The sequence below is a fragment of the Umbelopsis ramanniana genome, assembly GCF_025399195.1.
Source record: "Umbelopsis ramanniana AG unplaced genomic scaffold K450scaffold_52, whole genome shotgun sequence".
NCBI classification, from domain to species: domain Eukaryota; kingdom Fungi; phylum Mucoromycota; class Umbelopsidomycetes; order Umbelopsidales; family Umbelopsidaceae; genus Umbelopsis; species Umbelopsis ramanniana.
The window spans coordinates 153,949-178,260 of NW_026252138.1; the positions used below are offsets into that span (position 1 = coordinate 153,949).

The 24,312-nt window shown below is 43.8% G+C and overlaps 9 protein-coding genes across 9 annotated transcripts; 2 read left to right on the forward strand and 7 right to left on the reverse strand.

The window, feature by feature from the left end:
- Window positions 1-517: 517 nt before the first annotated feature.
- On the reverse strand, window positions 518-5,867 carry K450DRAFT_201363 (uncharacterized protein; the record flags this gene model as incomplete). The annotated part of the gene is made up of 6 exons (XM_051584662.1): window positions 518-1,654; window positions 1,732-2,806; window positions 2,871-3,388; window positions 3,471-4,247; window positions 4,324-4,519; window positions 4,582-5,867. The coding sequence occupies 6 exons, from the start codon at window positions 5,865-5,867 to the stop codon at window positions 518-520; spliced, it is 4,989 nt and encodes a 1,662-aa protein (XP_051442276.1).
- Window positions 5,868-7,032: 1,165 nt separating this feature from the next.
- On the reverse strand, window positions 7,033-9,915 carry K450DRAFT_253039 (uncharacterized protein). The gene is made up of 10 exons (XM_051590974.1): window positions 9,810-9,915; window positions 9,588-9,724; window positions 9,275-9,499; window positions 9,111-9,213; window positions 8,981-9,029; window positions 8,790-8,907; window positions 8,646-8,713; window positions 8,189-8,561; window positions 7,999-8,121; window positions 7,033-7,926 (listed from the first exon to the last, which is right to left on the reverse strand). Exons 1-10 carry the CDS (start codon window positions 9,871-9,873, stop codon window positions 7,183-7,185), a joined length of 2,004 nt encoding a protein of 667 aa, XP_051442277.1. The 5' UTR covers window positions 9,874-9,915; the 3' UTR covers window positions 7,033-7,182.
- Window positions 9,916-10,909: 994 nt separating this feature from the next.
- On the forward strand, window positions 10,910-12,912 carry K450DRAFT_282783 (uncharacterized protein). The gene is made up of 4 exons (XM_051593453.1): window positions 10,910-11,096; window positions 11,161-11,555; window positions 11,640-11,850; window positions 11,929-12,912. Exons 1-4 carry the CDS (start codon window positions 10,925-10,927, stop codon window positions 12,837-12,839), a joined length of 1,689 nt encoding a protein of 562 aa, XP_051442278.1. The 5' UTR covers window positions 10,910-10,924; the 3' UTR covers window positions 12,840-12,912.
- An 881-nt stretch (window positions 12,913-13,793) lies between these two features.
- On the reverse strand, window positions 13,794-17,013 carry K450DRAFT_282785 (uncharacterized protein). The gene is made up of 14 exons (XM_051593454.1): window positions 16,827-17,013; window positions 16,601-16,756; window positions 16,410-16,544; window positions 16,224-16,349; window positions 16,016-16,156; window positions 15,806-15,952; window positions 15,580-15,741; window positions 15,358-15,498; window positions 15,156-15,284; window positions 14,963-15,097; window positions 14,696-14,872; window positions 14,466-14,633; window positions 14,165-14,374; window positions 13,794-14,080 (listed from the first exon to the last, which is right to left on the reverse strand). The coding sequence occupies exons 1-14, from the start codon at window positions 16,876-16,878 to the stop codon at window positions 13,962-13,964; spliced, it is 1,998 nt and encodes a 665-aa protein (XP_051442279.1). The 5' UTR covers window positions 16,879-17,013; the 3' UTR covers window positions 13,794-13,961.
- Window positions 17,014-17,024: 11 nt separating this feature from the next.
- Window positions 17,025-19,185, reverse strand: K450DRAFT_282786 (uncharacterized protein; the record flags this gene model as incomplete). The annotated part of the gene is made up of 6 exons (XM_051593455.1): window positions 17,025-17,490; window positions 17,577-17,605; window positions 17,691-17,964; window positions 18,029-18,196; window positions 18,287-18,514; window positions 18,585-19,185. 6 exons carry the CDS (start codon window positions 19,183-19,185, stop codon window positions 17,111-17,113), a joined length of 1,680 nt encoding a protein of 559 aa, XP_051442280.1. The 3' UTR covers window positions 17,025-17,110.
- A 312-nt stretch (window positions 19,186-19,497) lies between these two features.
- K450DRAFT_253055 (uncharacterized protein) lies at window positions 19,498-20,447 on the reverse strand. Its single transcript, XM_051590975.1, has 3 exons — window positions 20,346-20,447; window positions 20,129-20,279; window positions 19,498-20,049 (listed from the first exon to the last, which is right to left on the reverse strand). The coding sequence occupies exons 1-3, from the start codon at window positions 20,375-20,377 to the stop codon at window positions 19,783-19,785; spliced, it is 450 nt and encodes a 149-aa protein (XP_051442281.1). The 5' UTR covers window positions 20,378-20,447; the 3' UTR covers window positions 19,498-19,782.
- K450DRAFT_253057 (uncharacterized protein) lies at window positions 20,446-23,300 on the reverse strand. Its single transcript, XM_051590976.1, has 9 exons — window positions 23,161-23,300; window positions 22,985-23,101; window positions 22,759-22,916; window positions 22,382-22,697; window positions 21,772-22,297; window positions 21,643-21,704; window positions 21,442-21,581; window positions 21,240-21,382; window positions 20,446-21,166 (listed from the first exon to the last, which is right to left on the reverse strand). Exons 1-9 carry the CDS (start codon window positions 23,164-23,166, stop codon window positions 20,925-20,927), a joined length of 1,710 nt encoding a protein of 569 aa, XP_051442282.1. The 5' UTR covers window positions 23,167-23,300; the 3' UTR covers window positions 20,446-20,924.
- On the forward strand, window positions 20,455-20,849 carry K450DRAFT_282787 (uncharacterized protein). The gene is made up of 2 exons (XM_051593456.1): window positions 20,455-20,568; window positions 20,638-20,849. Exons 1-2 carry the CDS (start codon window positions 20,499-20,501, stop codon window positions 20,745-20,747), a joined length of 180 nt encoding a protein of 59 aa, XP_051442283.1. The 5' UTR covers window positions 20,455-20,498; the 3' UTR covers window positions 20,748-20,849.
- On the reverse strand, window positions 23,213-24,312 carry K450DRAFT_253061 (uncharacterized protein). Its single transcript, XM_051590977.1, has 2 exons — window positions 24,240-24,312; window positions 23,213-24,137 (listed from the first exon to the last, which is right to left on the reverse strand). Exon 2 carries the CDS (start codon window positions 24,109-24,111, stop codon window positions 23,446-23,448), a length of 666 nt encoding a protein of 221 aa, XP_051442284.1. The 5' UTR covers window positions 24,112-24,137; window positions 24,240-24,312; the 3' UTR covers window positions 23,213-23,445.

The window sequence follows — 24,312 nt, forward strand, 5'->3', positions numbered from 1 at the left end:
TGATCATGATACCATGTTGAATTGCTCCCAGCCTGTAACATAGCATTCCTACCCTGTCAAACAATTGAACATAAAACTTGTATGATACCGAGAATGTATAATATTGAAAATTGCTCAGACATACTGCAGACATAAAATTGACAATGTTGATAATATAATTTATGACATTACGCACAGAATTTTTGGTTGAGGAAAACAATATTACACTATATATCTAATTTAACAGCTATAAACAAAAATTCAGACCAAGGAAATGGAAAGGGAAACATGTACAGAGAAAAGAAAAAACAAATTACGAGAGGAAAGAGATGGATAAGGATGAGATGATTGAATGTACAGAGAGAGAGTGCGGGGGAAAAAAATAATTTTGGTTGTTTTGAAGGAGAGCGAGGTCTCCCATACGGCTATATGCATCGATTTTACTGCAAAATCTTGAGCTTTTCAATGGCTTCTTCGTGGCCTAATGAAGAAAGGAATGAGATTATTGTGGGCAATGCATGACAATGTATAATGAAAATTATGCCTTACCCATATCAGCGGCCACCTGGTACAAATCTCTTGCCTTGAGCAGATTGACGTCGGTACCTAATCCATACTCGTAGCATTCAGCTGTCTTGACTACAGCTTCCACGTCATCTTCCATAGCGCTTGCTTCGCTCCACCATCCAAAGGCTTGTTCTAAATCTTGATCGACGCCAACACCTAGTTCATAGCACTTTGCAACTTCCAAAAACGCTTCACTCTGGCCTTTTTCAGCCATGGCTAGAAGTTGATTGAAACCAAAATCGACATCTTGTTCCACTCCACCCCAACCATGCAAATGATAGAGAGCAAGTAGCTTTTCAGCGGGAGCACTGCCATGTTCGACGGCTTGGGTTAACCATTCGACGGCTTCGTCATGCTGCTCCATGTTGTGTAAGAGTTGGCCAATGGCCATCTCGGCAATAGATCCACCGCCGATTTCAGCAGCTTTCTTGTAATATTTAAGAGCGGTATCACGATTTTGTTCAACGTAGTATCCATTTTCATAATATGCACCAACAAGAATGGTGGCGGTAGGATCGTTCAGAGTTGAGGCTCTCAAGAAGTAGCCGAAGGCAAATTCATAGTCTTTTGGAATTACGCACATATCGGATCCAGCAGATGAACTGACACCTTCATGATAAAAATAGCCTAAAGTGCGCAGTGCATCACTGATACCGCAAGAGGCAGCTTCTTCGTAATAGGACATGGCAGGATTGTACGCACGCTTGGACCAGAGAATATTGGCTAACTCGTACATTGCACGAGCATCACCTTGATCGGCTGCCTTTCGAAAGTAGATCTTGGCCACTTCGGCGTCACCGTCCAAACCACCAAGGCCTTCCTTATGGTAAAGACCAATGAAGTACTGCGCGAGAGGATACGCTCCTGTTTCGGCTGCTTGATGATACCAATAGAGAGCCTCTTCGTGAGACTGTTCGACTGCTGAGCCTTCACCATACATGTATGCGACCTTACACATGGCTTCAAGATCTTGGCAAGCAACCGCTGACTTTTGATACCAACTCAGTGCTTCCGTAAGATTTTGTTCAGTGCCAAGGCCGCGTTCATAGCACTGTCCAATGAGATTGTAAGCTTCAACGCAATCGGCTTCAGCGCATTCCAGTAGAGTCTGTAAAGGGAATATAAATGTTAATAACCATCGAGTAGCCATCTCTGTCACAACCACATTGTTGAGCTCCAACATACCTTAAATCCAGACTCGGGATCTTCCTTGGATCCGCCAAGACCATTCAGGCTGTATCTTGCCGTCATAACTCTTGCGGTAATCTTGCCGTGGTTGGCAGCTTGTTCAAAGAGCTCCAAGGCCTGAGCGTAATTCTCACTTGCATGGAACATTTGCGCAGCCAAAAACATGGCATTGCTATTACCAGTAGCTGCAGCATCTTGATATAGTTGCATAGCCTTGTCCCGATTACGGAAAATAACTGTTCCCATGCCATGTTCATAGGCTAAACCAAGATAGACCATAGCTTCTGCGTCTCCTTCCTTAACGGCACGTTGTAACCAGAAGCTAGTCTTGCTCAGATCTTGTTCAATGCTTCCTTCACCATGTTGATAGAGTAAGGCAAACTCCCGCATGGCAGCAACGTGGCCCCGATCGATTGCCTTTTCGTACCAAGACAAGGCTTCTTCTTCCTCACCAAGCTCCATGGAAATAAGACCAAGCATATATTCAGCGTCAGCACTTGGGCTGCTGGCTGCCAAGTTATACCAGTGTTTAGCCAGATCGACATTTCGTTCTACAGCTGTGGAACCCTCCCAGTAGATTTGTCCAAGAGTCTGTTGAGCAATGGTCTGATGCTTGGTTTCCACAAGCTCTTCAAATACTTGAACAGCCATTGAAGCGTCTTTCTCAACACCCAAACCGTCTTTGTACATCTTGCCGATGCGAAGCTTAGCATCTGAATCATTGCATTCAGAGTCTGCTCGTTGGAACCACTTGAAAGCGGATGTCAAGTCCTTTTCGATTCCATTTCCGTTATAGTAACAATCACCAGCCCAGAAATAGGCTGATTTGAATTTCGATTCAGCAAGAGATATGAGGGAGTCTGCGGCTTTTTTCTTGGTTTCTGGGTCGGCAGGACTGCCTGGTCCAGCGGGACCATCGTAGCTGAGAATGTAGCGCGAAACCATAAGCTGGGCGGTACGTCCGACTTTGGAGTTGGCTAGCTTTTTATTTTCAGCCGCCTTCTGGTACTTGACAAACGCTTCCTCGTAGCGTCCTTGGTTGTGAAGGATTTGTGCAATGGCGAATGGTGCACTAGTGATTAAAAGTTAGTGACCTGCAAGTGCTAAATAACGTATCAACATCGCGTCGTACTCACATATGGGCACCATGCGATTCTGCTTTGGCATAGTATTCCAATGCCTTTTCAATGTCAATATCGACATAGTTTCCGTGTTCGTAGTAACTGCCCATCATCAACTCTGATTGGGAATCGTTCTGAGCACTGGATTTTTCGAATAACTTAAAGGCAATTTCATGGGAGACGGATACACCGACGCCACCATCGTACATCATGGCGAGTTGTCGTAGGGATACGGGGTCACCATTGGAGGCTCCTCGCTTATACCAGTAGAGGGCCTCTTCATACTTTTCCTGAACTTCAAACAGTGCTGCCAATGAGTTGAATGCTTCAGGCAATCCCTGGCTGGTTGCCTGTTCAAAGTAGGTTTGGGCTTTTTCCAAATCTTGAGGTACATCTTCAAGACCTTTGGAATAGTATAGACCCATTGAGTATTGTGCAGTGCGATGTCCCTTAGCAGCAGCCTTGGAGTACCAGTAAAACGCTTGCTGTCTATCTTGAGAGACACCTTGGCCATTGGAGAGCATCAATGCGACCTAATTTCGTTGTTTGGGAGAGGAAAGGACATTAGTGACTGCACATCCGTACCATTTTATCAAATTTTTAATCACATTGTACCTGGAATTCACCATCAACATCACCTGCTTCAGCGCTCTTCATATAATACTCAAAAGCAACAGACAAATCCTTTTGCACGCCGCCGCCTTCTTCGTAGCAAGCAGCAACCCAGAAGTAGGCTTCTTGGAATGATTCAACGTTGGCTAGCTGAGAGAGTTCCTTAAATGCAGAGGAGGCATCTTTCTCGAGCCCGCCCCATCCATGTAGCTTGTAGCGGGCGACCATCAGCCTTGCATTCTTGCGACCGCGCTTGGCTGCCTTGCTATACCACTTGTAGGCCTGACTGTAGCGTCTCATTTTGTGTAATAATTGAGCAATGGAGAATTCAGCAGCATCGGAACCAAGGTTGGCGGCTTTGGTGTAGTAATCCAAGGCTTGTATGGGATCACGTTCTACACCATAGCCATTTTCGTAGTAGTTGCCTAACAGACCATAAGCTCGCACGTCACCCTGGTCGGCGGCTTTCTTGAACCATTCCATAGCCACTTTGTAGTCTTGGGTAACGCCTACGCCTTCGCCATACATGAGGCCAAGCACACGCTGCGCTGAAGCAAAACCATTTTCAGATGCTTTCTTGAGATAGGTTAGGGCATCAGAATAGCTTTGTGGCAATCCGAGGTCACCAAGACGGTAGTTGAGTCCAAGTAGGTATTGCGCTACCGGGTCGTTCTTATTGGCAGCCGCCTTATAGTGCATAACAGCCAGATCGTTATTCTTCTCAACATGATCACCTTCTTCATACATGATACCGAGTTTGAGAAGAGCACGTGAATTATCCTTCATTCAAGTAAAAGAGCAATTGTTAATACAAGGTATCAGTCAGATTCATTTTCGGTCAAGAAAGGCACTTTACCTTTTGGGCAGCCATTTCTAACCACTTCACGCCTTGAGCATGTTCGCCTGTCTGCAGGAGTGCCATACCGAGAGCGGTTTGGGAGTCAGGAAATTCTTGTTGTGCGCTGAGTAGGTAATAGGATCTAGCTTGTTCCATATCACGCTCGGTAATCATTCCTTGTTCGTAGTGAATGCCAACGATATATTGTGCGTACCTAAGTAATATGATAAGTATATAAACATTGAAGTACAAGGGGATGGCGTAGTGTTTACTTACTTGTTTCCATTGTCAGCGCCTTGCTTGAACCACTCGAAGGCTTGTGTTTCGTCTTCTTTAACGCCTTCGCCTTTGGCCAGCATGGATCCAATGCGGTATTGTGCCATAGCATCGCCACTGTTGGCGGCTAGTTCAAACCAATAAAAGGCTTTTTTCTTGTCTTGTGACACTCCAGCGCCATCATAGTAGCAACATCCGGTTGGATAATAAGCATCGATGATGTTACGTCTGGCCATGCTGGATAATGACTGGAAGGCAAGTGTAGGATTTCGTGGTACACCCCAGCCATTGAGGTGACACTGTGCCACCCAAATACGTGCCACAGGATCGTTTGTCTCATCGGCATAGCATCGGGTAGCCTGGTAGGCTTCGATGTATTCAGTAGGATTATCAAGGGCTTGAGCTCGTGTGAAGGCGACCTCAAGGATGGTTTGAATGGTTTTAGCTTCAGAGATTGCGTTGGTGTCCAAGGTGGAACCAACGGGGTTGGTGGTCCTTGCAGTTAACTTTCGTTGGTGTCGTAGTTCGGCAAGAAGCACTTCATGCGACAACTGGGGCTGGCTGCTGGATGAGGTGGACGATAATATGGAGGGCCTTGATGCACTGGTGGAGGCACTGTGAATGGAGCCAACGGGGCTAGCGCTGGAGAGACTGCTAGCATCGTAGTCGGCAGTAGGCATGGACTGTTCAGGTTGGAGATGTAGAGTGGATGATGAGGCTTGAAGTTCCTCTCTAGCATTGGTTGATCCAGAAGAGGATACGGGTATAAGGCCATTAATGATTTGCAAATAGCTATCTTTCGTAAATTGACCTGGTGAATAAGGGGGAGGTAGGAACTTGTCTCCTCTCATACTAGAGGAACGGCTAGAGACTGTGGTGGCTCTTGATGCTATGGAATCTCCAGCAATGGATGATGCTGAATCTATCTGTGAAAAAAGCGCTGTAATATTGCTACTGTTGAATGCTGAGCTACCGGCGGTTACAGTTGAAATGTTTTTATCGTCGTCACTAATAGCATAGTCTCTTGAACCGTGGGCTGTGGACAAGAAATTATGTGACAGGGGCAAGATGGTAGCAGGCATCTGTTCGTGCCTGAACTCGACGGATGATGATGATGAAGAAGATAAAGTGTGAGCCGAACATGAGGAGGATAAGGAGGTCTTTCGTACCCGATGTGCAGGGGATGCTCTCCTTGAGTGTTTATTAGCAGTAACTTTGATTTGTCGGTGCTGTGATCTATCAAGTCGTTCTTGTTGCTGATACTGTTTGCTTGCTTTCGCTCCCATTGTGTTTCGATATTAGTTGGTGTGTGGATTATGATACAGAGAGGGAAAAGAAGTGGGTGTGAGAAGAAAAGAAGTGCTACGCAATGAAAAAACTCAGTGCTCCTCTTAGGGTTATACTCTAAAAGGACGAAAACCGGTTGAGAGCGGACATTGAAGACGTGGCGTATCACCAGGTGCTTCAGCCTTTTCCCAAAGGTACCTTATCGAATGCTACACCTGTACCTGGAGGGCCAAATCTAGTAAGCACCATCTGTAGCAGTCGATGGTATTCGATGGTCGCAAAAACACCATTGATCAAGCAATTACATCAGGCTATAGCGCCATGACATCAGTATGTAAGAACCAGAGATCATATTCAAACCTAACCAGCGCTGTAGAGAATACGGTTGTTTTGGTACCCTTAAATGGCAATTTTCGGCGAAGTCACAAATGCCCCTCATTTCACCATCATATCTTTTTTCTAATTAGCAGCATATTTTAGGAAGGGAGCAGCAAATATGCAAGGGCGCACATCATGTCTTTATATCAATCCAATGGTTTCAAAGGAATAATAGCCACATACAAGTGATATCGAGCGTTGCAGCACTCTGAATGTTGAACGCCTGAAAAGGCACCCGCTCTCGGCGTAGTCCAACGAAGGAAACTGCAACTGACCTGGACAAAAGGCATCCCAGCCTATCTATTTTTAATCTTGTACCACTCTCTGCAGCATTGCCCGCCATTTTTTAGTGATAGCAGTAAAGAGGATGTCCATTCATGCCACATACTTTTGAATCAAGCGTTATATCATCAAGCTTGTCCATACAGAAAGACAGCTTAGGCAAGTTCAACTAGTGCTTAGGCAAGTGCTTTTGGACCGTTACCTCATCTGCAGAGGTGTTTTGTTACACCATCGAGCTGCAGGTGCTTCTCATCTATCACCGAGGTTACCATGAAACCATCATTGCTACGGTCCTGTTCAACCATCCGTGCTATTCGAGTCATTTCATATCCTCAAAGTGCTGCGTCTATCCCTGATATCCTTGAAGACTATCATCATACCATCAAATTATCTCCCATGCCCATCTAAAAATACAGAGATCATCTTGTTGATAGTCTTCTCGCTTGGCGATTCCATATCGAGCATGTCTCAAAAGCTATGGGAAAAGTCGAGAATTTCAGGCACATGTTGGCGATGACGAATATTTTTATTTTTATAAGATTATCACCCATCTGGCTGATAAGTTACAGAGGTTTTGTACAGAGAATAGTGAAATACACATGGTTACAGAAATTATAGAGGGAGCATCATTACGAATCAATTGAATAGAGATTTTTACTGCTTTTCAGCGACAATGACTTCAGTTTGGTCGCCGGCTGATTTGATGCTGCTGGCGGTGGGTGAAGAATCAGCAGACGTCTTTCCTTTACCGGTCAAATCTCGATAAATGCCACGGAATACCACAGCAATGGATGCGCGAGATTCAAATACGGGATAAATGGCCACAGCAAGGGTACTGCAGAAGATCCAGATACAGCTGACCACCACCCAGCCGGTGAAGAACTCTCGAGAGAACACATATTGAGAGCCATACATGGGGAGTGGCCACAAGATGACCAAAGCTAGTGTTAACACTACGCTGGATAGTTTGGCAAAACGAGATGCCTTGTTGAGACTGATTAATTCCTCTTCGGGAGTTAGTTTGGGCTCAGTGGCAACAACAGGCTTGGGTTCAATGTCAATAGCAGTCGACTCATCGTGAACATTTTCGTCGTCGGCAATCTGTTCAATTTTCTTGGTGCTTTCCCAGTCAAAATTTTCAGGCTTGATCCAGGTCAAGATCAATAAGCATGGGATAGGAACAATAATTGAAGCAAGGTTACCAGCCAACATGGGGTAGTTACCAGACGTGGAAGCCAAGGTGATTTCGCCATAGATACCTTTGGCAGTGACCAACCAAGCAACGAGACCACAAGCAAGGCCAAGGATGGGAGAAACCATGGCAGCAAGCCTACTTTGCTTAGACCAAAGAAGAGTGCACATCAAGGGAGCTACAGCAGGGCACAACAGGACACCCATCTATAAAGTGAGACACATGTTAGCATGTGGGGCTATAATTTGTATTCGGATGATATGCACCCTCCCACTCACCAACGTGTACAGGTAGCCAAGATCTACGCCGGTCTGCTTCAAAATGACAGCCAACACACTCATAAAAAATCCAAAGCCAATGACAATGGAGTGAGAGAAACGAATGACAGCCTTTCCAGAAGCCTATAGCAAAAAAGATGTTAGAATAATGTGTCATCACCACGTTATTTTTCTTCAATATAGTACTTACACCAGGACGAATATAGGTGCGGAAAACGTCGTAGGTCAAAAGAGAAGAGACAGCAATCAATTCAGCAGACGAGGCACTGGTGACAGCCATGAACACTAAGATCAAACTGGCAAATGCTCCGGCTGGTCCCATCAAACGAGCAGCGACATCAGGCAAGACCAATCCAGCGCTTACATCAGAAGCACTGATATCGATTTGGAGAGCGCGGCCAGCAAGACCAATGCAAGTAGCGAGACCGAAGGGAATAGCGAACCAAGCAAGACCGCCCATTAAGTAAGCCTTGACAGCATATTGAGGATGGGAAGCGATAGCTCGTTGCCAGTATGCTTGATCGACACCAACAGTGGAGGTGTTGCCACAAATGTTGATAATGCTGCAGTACGACCGAAGAGGGATAAGTATTTTTTTCGGCTGCAGAGTACGCAGTGCATACGTCAAAGTTCAGAACCAAACCTACCCAAAAACTAAAGCTCCCAATGATGACATGGTTAAGAGTGAACCTTGGGCATTGTCAGGAATAGGGTTCTAAACGATGGATTAGAAATGTGGACCTAGGTTGGCGGTCAAAATGTTTGTAATTACTATCATAAAGAGGTAATACCTTTTGTGCCGATTCAACCAACATATCGTACATTTTGCTGGGACTTCCAATCAATGGTGATGTAGCGTACACAGTCATGGTGAATGCAATGATGATAATAAAAATGACGGTGGTATGCCTGCAGTAACAGCATATTATAATTAGGGCTTGTAGGGTGTCTGTAGAGACTAACAGAATATTCAATTACTTACGCATAATCAGTGAGGAAAGTGGCTTTGATGCCACCAAAGAGTGTGTAAACTACCAAGAGATAAAATAAAATTGGTTAGTATCATCGGAGAAGGTACTGTCCGTTATCATACACCGGCATCTACTACATACCGATGACACCTAAAGGCAGCAAAAAGCAGGCAGCAATGACGTTCATATCCGTCAAATAAGAGACTACCGCACTTCCACCCAGCAGAAGCATAGCAGAAACAACCTGATTTTAAAAAAGAATTAATATGAGAGCTATGATGAATCTAAAAAACAGCGCTGCTTACAATATTGGTGGCTAAGGCAAAACACAAATAGATAATATGAGTAGCTTTGCCGTAACGAGCATAGACGATTTCCAAGAAGGTGTGTGCATTAGGAGCACGCTTCTTCAGTTCAATAGCCAATACTGCGAATAGCAAGACTTGAACAGTAGCACCAGCGGCATACCAGAAAGAACCAGAGATACCGTATTTGTATGCCATAGAGGTACTTTGCAATAGTGTAGCAGCCTGCATGCGGGAGATGGATTAGTTTTGATCGGATCGCGCAGAGTCGGAAGCTAATGATCAAACTTTAAAAAATATCAAAGTTACGCACCCAAGTCCAAGCGCTAACAATAGCACTAGCAGTGAGACCCATTTTTACGGTTCTTTGAGCCGTCATGTACATTTCTGATGATTGCTGGTTTTCATTCAAGTATCGGTGCAATGCCTTTGTGACAAGACTCATACACACTGGAGGAAAGCAATATGTCTAAATCAGGGCTGTGCCATTTATGTGGGGAAAGGAGTGGATAAGATAATGGAAAATCTGCCATACCAGCAAAGAGAGCTCCAATGCCAAGGACTACTCCATAGCCTACACCCTGCGAGAGAACAGCCATTTTTTCTTGTTCAATTGAAAGTTTTTGACAAACAAATGTGAAGTCATTCGTGACAACGAGGCTTATATAGGGTTAAGTGAGCTTCTTTTCTTATCTGGCTGCTCTTTAGTCCCAACAGACAAACAAGGAGTTCAAAGATAAGACAACAGATTCCGTGTATCCCGGCGAAGATTTTGATCCGTAAGTCAAGAAGATGGGTGTACACTACCATAGACAGAAGATGAGATCCCGCGGAACTTTAACATCATATGTTGATCAATGTAAACGTTACGAGAAAACGAAAGATAAGAAATGTTGCAAGAGATAAACCACGCCTTTCAAATGTTATTATGGCAGTCCATATCAGCAACGTCAGACAGTCGTACAAGATCCTCAATAACCCCTACCATGGCTTGCATTTGCAAACAAACCAATCTGTTATGCTTTCATGCTGCTTGATATTGTCCCTCTATCTGATGAACTTCTTATGCATTATCTGAAGCGCCTTTCCAGAGATAGGCTTTGCTTTCCGCCACTTTAGACTTTTGGGTGAATGTTGATCATTACTCTTGCTTCTGACACTCATCTCAACTAGATTGATAATTTTTTTCTTTCGACGCTTGGCCATATTCGTTATCATGTATTAAAAAATAACCTTGATTTATAAAATGTCAATACTGTGTATACCCTAACAAGAGGTATACAAAATTTCCTTTTTATGTTTTTAAGTATCATCCAGCACCTCTTTGGTCGAACCGCAAACAGGCACGATATTGCAGTCACGCACACCTGGCCCTGGATGAGATTCCGGGCTGTACGACGATGAGATAATGCAATGAAGAAAGTGAGATTATCCAGTGTTAACTCCTGAGAAGAAAAGAAACATCATTCGCCGTATCGTATAGTTTGCCGCCTTAACCATGTAGGTTGGCAAGGTGCTGCTCTCGTTAACATGTTTGTCTGAGCTTTGCCCTGCCTCGCCTCTGTCAAGAAAAGCACGTGCGCTGAAATTTCACTCTCATTAAAGACCCGAAGTAGACCTTTTCTTACCGATGCATGTCATTCCTTCAACATGGACTCGGCAAGGCAAAAGATTATAGATCGCAACGCCTTGTTTAAAGAGCATGCCCCAACTATCGATAGTCTTAGGGATGCTCTGCTACGCGAAATGAATCAACTCGTTGACGAGTTCTCTTTGAATGAACAACAAGCCGCTTCTGTTGCTGCCTATATGAATGACCGAGGTACATGACTTTTAGGCACGATGCACTAGAAGGTACCAACCAACTAACGACTTGCATACTTTAGTTACGCTATTTCGATTCCTTTTGAGAAATGCATACAGCTTGCCGACCACGCTCTCTCTAGTACTGGGCAATATTCGATGGAGAATCAAACACAACATCGACACTCTAGCCTACACAACCCTTCCTTCTCAACTTTTTGAAAACCCCTTTGTGTTTTTTCACAAACAAGACAAACTTCAACGACCGGTGCTTGTCATTAATGTGCAATATTTGCCAAAATTTGATAGCAATGAGTTTGCCGATCAACTTCGACCGTTTATGATTCTGATCATGGAAATGGGTAGAAAATTAACCCGAGATATTACCAAGGTTCGTGAAGAACGTGGAGAAGACCTTCCACTCGTTCAGGATCTGGTTATTATCGTCAATTTGGCCAACGCTGGACGAGTTCCTATGGTGAGTCTGAACTCTGGTTTCATATTTAGCATGTGATACCTGTGGGGTAATTTGTGCTGACCTAAAATTTTACGTTCCAAATAGGACAAACGATTTGGTCAGATTTTGATTGATTTGGTATCGACCAAGTACCCTGCCATGGTTGGCTCGGTGCATGTATTGAATTTCGGATGGATGTATCAGGGAATATGGCAAATGATCAAATTGGTAATGACAGAAAATGCGCGACAAAAAGTCTCGTTCCCCAAAGCTGCTGAACTGGCCACTATAGTAGATAAAGAAGACATTCTCAAAGGTGAGTTCGGGAATCGAAAGTAGCTAGTTTGTAAATTTATACTGATCTCCTCTGTTGGGACTTCTCTTATCAATATAGACTTTGACGGGGCCGATGACTATGTATGGTCTTTGGAATCCGATACGGTGTTACAGAAGTATGGAACACCTTATACAAAGGAAGACGCCGACGCAGATGCTGTTGTACCCAGTATACCAAGGTCTATCTCATCACGGCGATCTTCTGTTAGCAGCGATATATTTTACGATGCTATGAGTGACATGAATGATGCCAATTCGCTCAATACACTGTCACGGTCATTATCTACCTTTAGTATGTACGGTACACCTACTGGAGGGCGAACGCCTGCTTTGACGCCTGTGAGCAGCAGTTTAGCTTTGAGCAAAATACCCATTCCTCTTCAATCTGCACGAGCAGTAGACTATTCCAGCCTTGCATATTTAAAGAACTGGTTCAGTGTTGTTGCTAGTACGCTGAGCCAACCCAAGTCGTCCAATCCCAGTATTCCGGATATCACCCTCAATGATCATTCCAGGGCAATGCAAGCCTTTGATCGTCAGCACCATGATGGGTTTGCTCCTCATGATGATGATGCCGAATCGGATGATGGGCTATATTTATCTCCAAGAACCTCAAATGCGTTGTCACCGCCGCAGACACCCATTCCAACTGGTTATTCGGGAGGCGCTTCAACAAAGAGCGAATTCATACGATACTGGTTGATTTTCCAAAGCAAATGCCGCAAGGGCCTTCACAAACTTACAAAACTCATGTTCCGCTACCACAGTGCTCTCTATTGGGTATTGGTGTACCTTCTCCTTCGCGGTGGAGTTACTGAGCTCATCAATTACACATTGCAAGCCACTGTGAAACTTATTGCCGCCAATGGTGGACTAGGAGAAGGCGCCGGGTTGCATAAGCAACAAGGTGTTGTGTCGAGAATATTCTCGTCATTAATGGAGGAGTTTCCAGGACGATTGGCATTGTAATTTTATTTTATATACACATACTCATACAGTAATCGACATATACCACGCGCGACTTTCTATTAAAAAATTCCAGAAAAAAAAAATTGAGACAGATTGAGAAAATTGGTGGGTTAACAAAGCAAAAAGGGTATAAACTAGAATGTTGAAAACGTGGAAATGTAGTCATCAGGTTGACCTGTTCCTCGTCGATCTAAAAGTAGATCAGCATCCTGAAGGCATGCCAGAAAGGAAATGGGGAACAAGGAGACAGGTTCGTCAAAGTGAGAGTCTTGAACAATCACCTTGATATGTTCATGCACCAACTCATACTGAACGTTACGTCTTTGAAGCACATTGTCGTCATGATCGGACAGGGTTCGTTTCTTTATAGTGTTGAATAGCTCACCATAATTTTGATAGGCGTATTCTAAAATTTCCTGAGTTTTAAGATCGAATGGTATCCAGCTACCTTCTTTCTTCAAGTCTTCGAACAACCACACAGGTTCGGGTGATGTAGTATGTTTAGGCAATGTCATGTCTTTATCATTCAATGACGTGGACTCAACTACCTTTGAGTGGGTAGTAAAGGGTATTTGGCAGGATTCAATAATGTTATCCAGGGCTAACAGCAGCCAATTGCGGACGAAAGGGTGTGTAGATGGGTGAAGACAAGGTGGAAAAGAGAAAGAGAGGAAGAAGAGCAAGGAAGACAGAATTTGGGGAAATGGAAATATAACTATTAGAAGTAACCAGAGACGTATGACCGCATATCCATGTTATTGCTGACAGAAGGACAGACAGCGTACCGTGATTTGACAGCCGAAGACCAGCACCCCCATTCCTTCCTTTCCCCTTTCTCGTCGTTTCTTTCCTTTCACGCCCCACCCACCCAAAAAAATATTTTCTTTTGGGCTGTCAATATTTTCGTAATAACGTCAGGTCAACCCCCCCCCGTTCCCCAACACCAGCAGCCTACGTTCCATGTACGACTTGCGTCGTTCAACAGATAGCCGAAATGCGTATCCACTCCCATTCTGGTACGGAACATGCCCATTTTGGGAATAACCGACTAGGGTAGGTCATGATTTGGTCTGGAGAACGTTATTAAAATCACAAGAGAATCTCAGCTTGATAAATTTTATTTTATGAGCTTGCTAATCTAAGTTGGGTAATACGTTCTTGAAGCGACGATGACAGGGCGTTGTTGTCATTCAAATGCTCAAAGACTTGGTCTTTCAAAAGCTGCAAGTTGTCAGATTGAACTAGGGGAATGAAATAAAAAACAAAATAAACATTATTTAGCAGATGATCAAAACGGAATGACATTTTGTTTCCCTTCTATTTACCTTTCTTTGCAACTAAAACCGTTCTTTCAAGCAATACGCAAGCATTACAGCGTACTTGCTCAGGCATTTGAGCGTCATTTTCAATAATTATTCGGAGTAGCACTTGTAATAAATTAAGGGTTGCCTTTTCCAGCTCTTCGCTTTGTGTCTCGGTGGACTCGTCTGTAACGTGGCTTAATGACTCTTCCGGTGCAACGAACACAGCCAAACCTATTCGCGTTGATAAAGTTTAGTCAAATATGGCCATGCACCAATACCCTTCCATCTCACTAATTGCTCCCCGCTCACTGCCTTATCGTACCATCTCGAATAAATGCATCGTTGTTTTCCTGCGTGAATAAAAGCGTCAAGGCAATAATGGCTTCATTTTGCAGAATGGAGAACTTGGAAGAACGAACAAGCGCCGCAAGTGCTTTGACAATCTGTATGGAGCACAGCCTCTCTCTGAGAACAACAGACGAAACATTTTCTACAGAATACGCTGGTGAGTCAAACCCTTGTGAAATCGATGTCAAGGTCATGGTATATTACCTTGGGACCATGCCGTCTTGATCAGATTGACCAGGACACGTGTTGCTTCACTTTTGGCGGCCACATCATCAACCCGCTGGATAAACTCAACCACTCGGTCAAGCGGGCTGATAGTGTCGGATTCCTCTGCTTCGTCTACAGATGGCTCGGCTGTAACGATTTGAGTGGCATTGAAATCTGTTTGATTTTTCAAAAAGCAATTGAAAAAAAATAATACAATGTCAATAATGGAAAGAGCTTCCGCAGTTCCATTTTTTTTTGTCATACCATCACCGACAGCCAGTAGTTTCAAGATTCCAATGACTGCAAATTGTACTGGTTTAAGCATATCCTTCGAAGCATCAAGGTAAGGTGCTACCGCTTGAATTGCCCCCGCCGAACCAATGTTCTGCTTATTTTGCTCTATGTTCATGTTAAAAGACGTAGCCATGTTTAACCTAGGTTGTGACACACCACTTACTGGGTAAACTCAGGTTCTTCAGTATGCTAACAACCGCATGCTGTACTCTGAGATCCGTCGTCTTTTTCAATAATCGTAGCAATGGTATCTCAACATGGTACTTTTGAACTAAATCAACACAATGCTCATCTGAAAAATAACCCAAAGAGCATAAATGTTGGTGAACGTTACGCCAGCTAATTGAGAATCATGTGGTGCTTACCGGTTCTCGCAAGGTTTCCGAGTGAAAGTGCTGCGCAAGTTTGCATATCACTCGTGACACTTTCGTCGTTGGCATCCTCGATCCACTTTAGATATCGGTTCAGGACGCTTTCATTTTCGTATAGATGATTAAGATTATCATCTGGTAGGGAAGAATTGTAAGACACAGTGAATATGGGAATTCTTTTGAAAAGAATGTGACAATTTTTTTGACAAAACTCACCTGCCAAGGATACATCGACAATGGCTTTGACAAAACATTTACAAATTTGATCAAATTGCTTTTGCTCTTCTTCATCCGCATCATCTGCTATTTCGGCTTGTTCAATGAAATCCAACAGTGTAATAAAGCTGAGGCTCTTGCCGGCAGACGCCTGAGCATATTCTATAGCAATACATACTGTCAAAAGACCCGTTAACCGTTGGGGATGACTAATATCGCCACTCACCATTTTCAGACAAAACATGCTGTAGTATCTCCGATAGATATTCAAGAAGATCCAAATCTTCTAGTTTATCCACTGTCCAGCTATAACGAACCAAATCTATCAGTTTAGAAACACCTTCCTCAGCTGCAATCTGCAGTACTGCTTTTTCTATAGATGAAATATGTGTTAAATGTAATTGTTTCATTCAAGCACGGCGTCATAAGAACTAACCATTTTCTTGAAGGATGGTTAGCAGCTTTGCAGCAGTATTCACCATGGCTTCTTCCCCATGATCCATCTGAGCAGGCTCCAGCAGCTTCATAAGAGCTTGTACACCATTACAGTCACACACTTGCTCCTGAATAACATCTTCTCAAATCGTTGCGTCAGTTTCATCTACGTTTGACCATGTTATCGCGAAGCATGTTTCCTGTTTTACCGCTATCGATACACAGATTCATCAAGGCACCACAGGTGGTGCGAACAAGAGATGGGTTATTGGAACTCAAACCATTCACAATTGTAGGAATCAATCCGCTCTCAGCCACCAGCTTGCGATTATCATCTTGCAAATAGAGGTTAGATATCACTTCCTCCCGACCATGCATCTACTTACTTCATTTACCTTCATCAAAGCATAAATTGGCAAAAGATCGCAAAGCCTGAATAACATATTCCTTTCCTTCTGCATTGGCTAGTTCCATGATTGCAGCTATTGTCTGGATGACTCCAGCTTTTCCAAGCGGTCCTCGAGTTCGTTCTAAGACCAGTATTAGTCAGTCTGCCCAAACACTGAATACCATAACCTGTACATACGGTCTCTCGCTGCGTTAGCACAAAGCTCGGCTAATTTGGAAGCATTAGTCCAATGCTCGTTACTGTTTGCATCAGCGGACATCTGGTCTTTGGCCACATTTAGATTGTCGCTCAGGAACGTGGCGAGATGACTGATGACAGGATCTAGATCGTTGTCTGTAAAGAGTAACAAGTTATTCGTAAGAAAGTACTCTAAGATTTTCCGAGCCTTCAATCGAGTACATACCCTCTAATGACGGCAATAGTTCTACGGTCTTTTGAATTTCCTGGAACGACATGGATTCAAAGTTAAAGCAATAGGTGTCAAACACCACACAACTTTCACCGACAAATTGTCATTTGTACTCCGCTCAAGTGGAGTCGAAAAAAGTCAAACCAATTGTCCATGCATAAAAGGTCAGCGAGAGTGTTATAAGTTGCTGGTAGAAGTTACTGGTACAAAATTTATTACCACGATGGTTGTAAACAAGTCAATCTATTATGATAAAAAACTACTAAAAGAATTCAATTTTATTCCGGAGGCTGGAAGCAGTCCAAGGGATTACGAGTGCAGAAACCTTGGTTAAGAGGAGAAGCCATGGTTCCGCGAAGAAGCATGCGATCGCGCCAGGGCAAAAGGCGGAGGATAGCGTCGGCGCTTGTGATGTTTTCACCGCTGGGTGTTTCGTAGCCTGACCAAAGACGCTCGGCAACAGCGGAAGCTCGTGGCCAAATCTTGCCTTCAAAGTTGGTGTGGTCAGCCAATTCTCCCCACAAAGTACATTCACCACCAATGATAAGGTCAGCTTCAGCTTTGGTCAAGTTGGCTCTGATATCATAAGAGTAAACGCGATTCCAATGGTTATATCCGGCTCCTGCGACATCAGGATAAGGATTACTGCGAGGCTTGCCTGTGATTGAGAATGTCTTAGTAATATGTAATGATTCATAGGTGCTCATAGGGCATCAATGTGAGAGCAGTGGAATCAATACTCACCATAACCGACATCCAAATACCAGTAGTCACTATTGCATTAGAAAGAAAAATGAATGTTAGCGTACAGCACGTAATTTTTTATATCCAGTAACTTCCATCGAGGCAAGAACATACCTTGATGAAACAACGGTCTTGTATCCCATTTCAGTAGTTGCCTTGACACCAGATGATCCCACCCAAACTTGAACAACTGTATCCTTAGGAAGAGGAAATTGATATTCCAACAGCATTTCTTGCCAAACCATGACAGTCTTTTTGTGTGAGCGAACATGATCTTGCATATCAAGGACGAATTTCTGGAACAACTCAGTAACAGACATGTTATGTTCCTTGAGGTAAGAAGCGACAATGGTATCATTGGTCCAGCAGGCCATAACAACCTCGTCACCTAGGGATAATCACTTCAGTAAAAGCTTCGTCGAATTAAAGGTTTACTAACAGCAGACACGTACCTGATGCATGGAAGAAAGAATCGGTGAAAAGCTCGGCCCACTCGTCAATAATCTTGTTAACAACTTCCTTGGTCTTGTTCTTAGCAATATTCAATTGGCCGGAAGGAGGCTGGACGGTATAGCCAAAGTATGGGACGTGGTTAACGCACGAGGCAATCTCAGGGATACCTGTATAGTAAATACAAAGTAGCAACAAAATAATAGGAGTTAATCTCAGACTAGACTACTGTCGTTGTAAATCGCATACAGTGAACTAACCATAACCCCATGAAGTACTGTGACCAGGAGCTTCAAGTTCAGGAATAACTCGAACACCCCGTTCCTTAGCATATTGAACGACGCCACTGATGGTCTTTGCATCATACTGATGAGCTGGACTGTAGGACCCCTTCTCAGCAAGTTGAGGGTACGCCTTGGACTTGTAAGGGAAGGAAGTGGAATCAATCATATGCCAGTGAAGCACGTTCATCTTGTTCCAAGAGAGGGCTAATAAAATGCATAATATGTCAAGACGTGTCATACACTTTGATTTACAACCACCGTAGCGTCCACTTACTGTCAATGGTCTTTTCGATATCCTTAACGGCATAGTAATGGCGAGAAGTATCCAGCAAGAGACCTCTATGTTTGTACTTGGGGTAGTCGGAAATCTTCCAAGGGGCATTAGGAATGACATAGGAATGAAGACCAGGAGAGTACTGAACGATTTGGGAGAAGGTTTCAATGGCATGAAGAGCACCATAGACAGTCTTGGCGGTGATGATAGCCTTGCCGGAGACAGGAATGGTCAAAGAGTAGCTCTCATCAGTATCCATATCCAAATGGTCCGACTTATCACGGATATCAATGTAAACGGAACTCAAGGATGAGCGGGCATGGCTATCTGTGGTAGTCCAGTTGTAAGGAATCATGGGATAATCATCTTTTTGGAAAATGAGGTTATGATAACGCTTTACAGCCTTGCTAAGGATGGTGTTGTGACTTTCAAAGTCAAAGTGAATGTTTTCATTGACTTTTAATGTGGAAGTTCCACGCTCCCATTTTTGAGGCAGAGGCCAAACCCAAGGCTGCTTGACCGGGTTGCTAGCAGGCAAGCCCACGACAGTCTGGTCATGCTGACCAGCTGCAGTTACGCCACTCACGGCAGCGGCAGCCATACAAAGTAATGAAAGGCCAGCAATCATTGTTCTCGAAGTGAATGGAGGTCCCTGAATGAAAATATGGGGTGGGTTTTATACGTTTCTGGATTTGGTATACATTTTTTTTCCAAGGATTCTAAAGCTCCCTTTTTCAGGGTCCAGCGATCTTCGGCTTGAAGTTAAACTTTGTTTTCCTGCATGGAAGGCTATGACATATCACTTTCTGGCGTCGGTACATCAAAAATTGACAAGAACATCAAGCCCGCACCGTTATACTGAATCTGTACCCGTCGCTCGGTTCATTATTTAGGTTGCCGAGAAGGTTCTTATTAATTATGAACCCCCAACTTCCGCTACATCATATCCGAAGGACCCTGAGAAAGCCGCAAGCTTCTAATTCCGGTACGACATTTGGCGGGAATCGACAGGCTTATCATGAGAACCAGGCAACACCAAGTTGTATATTACGGAATGTGTGACATGGAGGTTAAAATAGTTAAAAAAAAAAATTGTGCCAAATGGTTTTTTAACCATCGTAAGCCTTGTCAATAACAAGATGGAGACGTTAGGTAGAGTAAAGGTATTGCAATTGAATTTCCACTATGCTATGCTACACTACACTGATATCCCAATACGCTGTGCCATTTTTCGATACTGTTCCCCAGCAAGTTTGCGGTGCCTCCATGAAAATACGCCTACCGCAAGTAAGGATATAATCACATTGATCACCACGAATTGATAGTACCGCGCTCGCTCTACCCATTGAACGCGTGGACATCCTCTAAACATGGGAAGTGGCTCAGATATATCGGACACATCCTTGTTGTACTGGCAGCTTATCCGTTGCTTGTTACCGAATTCTTTACAGTAAGGTTGTGTTTTCTACCCCAACCAAAGAAGTTAGCTACCGCCATATCACCGTAAAGCGAAAGAGTGAGAAAACAGCTGAGGGAAAAAGTACCTTTTCCAAATCTGTGCATACTTCGCACTGCCCAACGACCGAGCACGAGTATGAGTCAGTGGGTGACTGTCGGGGATTTATCGACCGCAATGCGGATGGGGTATTGGCTGATTGAGCTGTTGATGCTGTTAGAAGAAGAACGAGCGCCAAGCTAAAGTTGCAATTAACGTTAGAGACAATTATCAAGAGACCGCTAACATTATGCGTTGATAGTTACAAGATGGGCGTGTAGTTGAATCGGACTTGCATAAGTAGGATTGAGATTCGAACTGTGGAGGAGGATCCCTCTTGTTGTGACTGGACTTGGCATGAGATTTTTAGGACAGGTGCTTTTGGCCAGGAGCCTGTTGACAAAAAATTGACATTCTAAATGCAGCGCAAATCACTTTGGGGATCATACAAGTCTATTCCACCGAGATCTCGCATGTTCATTGGGCTCGGTAAGTGTTGCAATGACCTGTAGTGCGGTGTTCAAGTGCGGCTCATGACTTACTTTATGCCCTTGTTAGCTGGAATGGCCTTCGCAGCTATCGGGATCGTGGTCTCTGACAAAATTGAAGAGAGATTTCCCGTCGAACAGCGCACTGAAAGCGTGCCTATTGTCATCGATCGTTCATAATCACTTCACTGCGCTCTGGGATGAACAAAATGGCCTCGGTTGACACACAATTAAATCACTGTACTGTATATTAATAAAAAAAATTGCTCTTATCGTTTGCACAAATGCCGTTTTCATAATTGCATGTATTGAATATCGAAAACAGGACACCAGTAAAATATTACGCAATTGATTTCACTATTCCAACAGTGTGGTTTCTTCTACCTCTATGGAAGTCTCTATGGATGTCACTGTAGGCGGAGGAAGATCCAGCTTTTGTCGCTTAGTAGGCGTTGAAGATCCTGACTCTACAAGCTCGACAATTGATTCCGGCTCAGTATCCTTCTGAGGCGGCCGCGCCACTTTGGAGCTTTTAAACTTGTTTTCAATTCCAATCAAACTGCAGAATGCCTCTGTTTGCGGATTGGAGTATGGAATGACTATGAATTCGGCAATCAATAAGACTGCGGCAAATGAGTGCGTGTGGCAAAATTGAGTAACTGAAAAACTCACTGTTCTCTGCGATCTCTTGCGGGGTCATTCGATGTGTATAATCATGATACGGTGCAGTCAACACAAAGTTGTTCGGTATTCTCAAATCCAGGGCGCCTTCGTCAACCTGTTTTTGCAGTTCTTCAATTTTCTGATCAATTTGACTGTAGTATGGAGTTAGTTGCAAAGCCAGCATCATGACAAAATCTGTAACAAATCATACCTATAGAGTATATTGTCTGAAGGTATAGCAGGTTGGTGGTGTTGCAAGCTGAGATACTGTTGCGTAACTTGGGTAATTGCCAGCCATTCCAAGTCATATTCAAATGTGAGATTTTCATCTACAGATGGAACATCCAGCACCTATGTATAGGAGTTAGATTCATTGAGATGAAACGTTTTAACAGCATATCACCTGTGCTACCTGTAGGAAGTCTCTTCTAGGCAAGCACTTGTCAAGACTCAAGAAACGTGTAGATTGGGTAACTTCATGGTAATCATATCATGAATAATTTGATTCATTTTGTCATGGTCCGAACAACAATGGAATTACCTTGGTTTACTACTTCCAATGCTGGTACCTTTTCAGTTGTTTCGTTTATCAGTTCATCGTGAATCTCTGCCGTATGTGGAGTGTGGGTGGGTACGCTCTTCGCGGACTCCGTAATGACATTGGTCATAACGGAAGTGGTGGCAGGTTCATCAAAGTCATCGTCATCCATGATGATCTCATCAGGATTGCTGGTTGCAATGACTTGTGTACTTGCTGTATTTGAAGCTGGCGTACTCATATCTACAGGAGTTTCATTAAGGTTGACGCTAGGTGTATCAAGAACGTCATCGTCATCATCATCATCCATGGATATAACTATTTCATCGGGATTGTCGACCTTGATTTCCATTCCGCCAGATTGAGGGCCAGGAGGACCTGGCACATTTCTCGCAAACCGGTTTACCCAAGCATCGTGGTTTACCAACGCTGGAAATTTAACATGCAAATGGGCTGAAAACCAATATTTTGGAACGAGCTTGTCTAGAAGCTCTTCATTAGCTCTACTACCGAGATCATTTCTCGCGACCTATAGAAAGAGGAAGACATGAATGTTAAAAGGATTATGATTACGTAGGCTTGCTGGGGTCAATCACACTGAAATATTACTCACCTCTGCCCTAAAGTGCTTCTTTATTCTTAACAGTTTTTGCACGTCTCCAAACTGCTCGATTCCGCGAGGCCAGTCGTGAGTCAACATAATGTCAATCGGTTGCCTCAAAAGACCTAGCTTCCGTATATCGTATTTTCTAACATGGTAGATACTCCTCATGTCTGAAGTTGAATAGGGTGCTTTCTCGTAATGGCCGTTGTTGTAATGGTGTGCATTGAATATTCCTGAACTACCAGCTATGCGAACCCCTCCAAATTTGATGACACCAGCCCACCCGAGAAAATACAAGTTTTTAGCAGCCCAGCCGCCATAAAAGCTGTGGATATATACGATGAATAAATGGTGGTTCAGTGAGCCCTGGTAACGTTAGTACTTACAGCTCCCATAGGTAATTGCTGGCTTCGTGGTTTCCGCCGATGAAAACGGTAGGATAAGGCACCTCTTTGGTTCCCGAATAGTATTTGTGAAAAGTGCCTATCTGCTGGTACTTTTTCGGAACTGCCATGCATTCCAAGTCTGCTACGTTTCTAATGGCCTGATTGAAAAAGGTTGGGTGAATACGCTTGGATTAAGCTGAAAAAGCCGCACAGTTTAACACGCTACCTGGAAGTCGCCACAGATCAAAACCAGATCGATCTTGATTCCTTCTTTGTGCTCCAAAAGCCGAATGGAACCATAAATGTCGTCCAATTGACCATGGCAACAACCTTCTACTGCTATCTAAACAGAAAATGAACAAACAGGTCATTATAACAAGCTTTGTCAAATGTGGTGGGTACCTTCATGGTTGTCCAGTGCTCGCGTCAAGACACATCGGAACCATAAATTTGTCTTTTTAAATTTTTTTTTGGCCTGAACAAAACGGCATTAACACAATGGTGCCCAGCAAAGCGATATACAAAACATACGTATCCTTTATGGTAGCAAGATGAAAGCGAGAATGTAAAATGTACATGTAGAAGCAAATGTATAAAGGGATGCAAATACAGAAGAGCATAAAAGAGAAAGACAGAAAAGAAAACTGGTATCGAGGGGATGCATGAAATGTAGAAATAAGATAAACCTTATAGAGACGACACACTGTCCAAGTGTGAATGGTCTTCACCTTCTACAACGAGCAAAGATTTTTGATCTCTGCTCTCAGTACTTCCATTGCTTGTTGAATCGAAAGCTGGCAATTCCACGATATCCAATTCTGACGTCGGTTCGGTGGTAGGTACCATTTGGAGGGGTGCATCGACAATATTGGGGGAAGGTGCGACATGGTTACCTTGCCCATCTGCTGCTGGTTCCGGCCGTTCGCGCATACCATTGACGACAGAATTGAATAACGGCTCATCATCGTCATCCTCTTCTTCATTTACTCCTTCGAGAATCTCACTGTCGTTCTGTGTTCGTCGTCGATTCTGCTCAGTTGTGTTTGCAGTATCAGATGATGCCGATTGCTCTGATTGCTGTTGTTGTTGAGTTCGTCGACGCTCTTCCTCTTCAAGCAACGACAATCGAACGGCTTCCATCACCATGAGATCCTCTAAGTCCATATTTTGTAAATTCATTCGGCGCATGGCAGCCGAAACAAAATATTCGTTAGAAGCTGCTGAAGAAGCAGACCGACCAGGTCGAGTCATGATGGAACCTATCGCTCCACCTACGCCTCTGCTTCTTGTGGAATTGGCTTGAGTAGCCGAGTTTCGACGAGAACCCGGGGCAGCTCTTGAGACATCCAGCATTCTGTTCCAATCAGGTCGAATGTGATCTAAACATAGTAAAAACCGGACGAATTATTACGCTTGCTCTGACGTTTGCTGGGCACAGAAAAAGTCCGACAGAAAAGGGAAAAAAAAAAAAAAACCCTTACCAACAAGGACAACCTCAGGATCTTTGTGACTCACGCTTTGTCTTCGTGGTTTACTGGTACCAGTTCCTTTACC

Coding starts and splice junctions, on each gene's coding strand:
- K450DRAFT_253039 (XM_051590974.1), bottom strand. CDS start 9,873: ATGGCTGTTCTCTCGCAGGGTGTAGGCTATGGAGTAGTCCTTGGCATT. Junction 9,500..9,587: donor TTGTTAGCGCTTGGACTTGG/GTGCGTAACTTT, acceptor TCCCGCATGCAG/GCTGCTACACTATTGCAAAG. Junction 8,562..8,645: donor TTGGGAGCTTTAGTTTTTGG/GTAGGTTTGGTT, acceptor GTCGTACTGCAG/CATTATCAACATTTGTGGCA.
- K450DRAFT_282787 (XM_051593456.1), top strand. CDS start 20,499: ATGCAGCGCAAATCACTTTGGGGATCATACAAGTCTATTCCACCGAGA. Junction 20,569..20,637: donor TCGCATGTTCATTGGGCTCG/GTAAGTGTTGCA, acceptor TGCCCTTGTTAG/CTGGAATGGCCTTCGCAGCT.
- K450DRAFT_253055 (XM_051590975.1), bottom strand. CDS start 20,377: ATGCAAGTCCGATTCAACTACACGCCCATCTT. Junction 20,280..20,345: donor TTCAACTACACGCCCATCTT/GTAACTATCAAC, acceptor TTGCAACTTTAG/CTTGGCGCTCGTTCTTCTTC. Junction 20,050..20,128: donor TATGCACAGATTTGGAAAAG/GTACTTTTTCCC, acceptor TGGTTGGGGTAG/AAAACACAACCTTACTGTAA.
- K450DRAFT_253061 (XM_051590977.1), bottom strand. CDS start 24,111: ATGCTGGATGTCTCAAGAGCTGCCCCGGGTTCTCGTCGAAACTCGGCT.
- K450DRAFT_282785 (XM_051593454.1), bottom strand. CDS start 16,878: ATGTCGTTCCAGGAAATTCAAAAGACCGTAGAACTATTGCCGTCATTA. Junction 14,873..14,962: donor ACTACTGGCTGTCGGTGATG/GTATGACAAAAA, acceptor AAAATCAAACAG/ATTTCAATGCCACTCAAATC. Junction 14,375..14,465: donor CGATGCATTTATTCGAGATG/GTACGATAAGGC, acceptor CAACGCGAATAG/GTTTGGCTGTGTTCGTTGCA.
- K450DRAFT_282783 (XM_051593453.1), top strand. CDS start 10,925: ATGGACTCGGCAAGGCAAAAGATTATAGATCGCAACGCCTTGTTTAAA. Junction 11,556..11,639: donor ACGCTGGACGAGTTCCTATG/GTGAGTCTGAAC, acceptor CGTTCCAAATAG/GACAAACGATTTGGTCAGAT. Junction 11,851..11,928: donor TAAAGAAGACATTCTCAAAG/GTGAGTTCGGGA, acceptor TTATCAATATAG/ACTTTGACGGGGCCGATGAC.
- K450DRAFT_253057 (XM_051590976.1), bottom strand. Junction 21,705..21,771: donor ATTGGAAGTAGTAAACCAAG/GTAATTCCATTG, acceptor ATTACCATGAAG/TTACCCAATCTACACGTTTC. Junction 21,383..21,441: donor TCAGACAATATACTCTATAG/GTATGATTTGTT, acceptor TCCATACTACAG/TCAAATTGATCAGAAAATTG.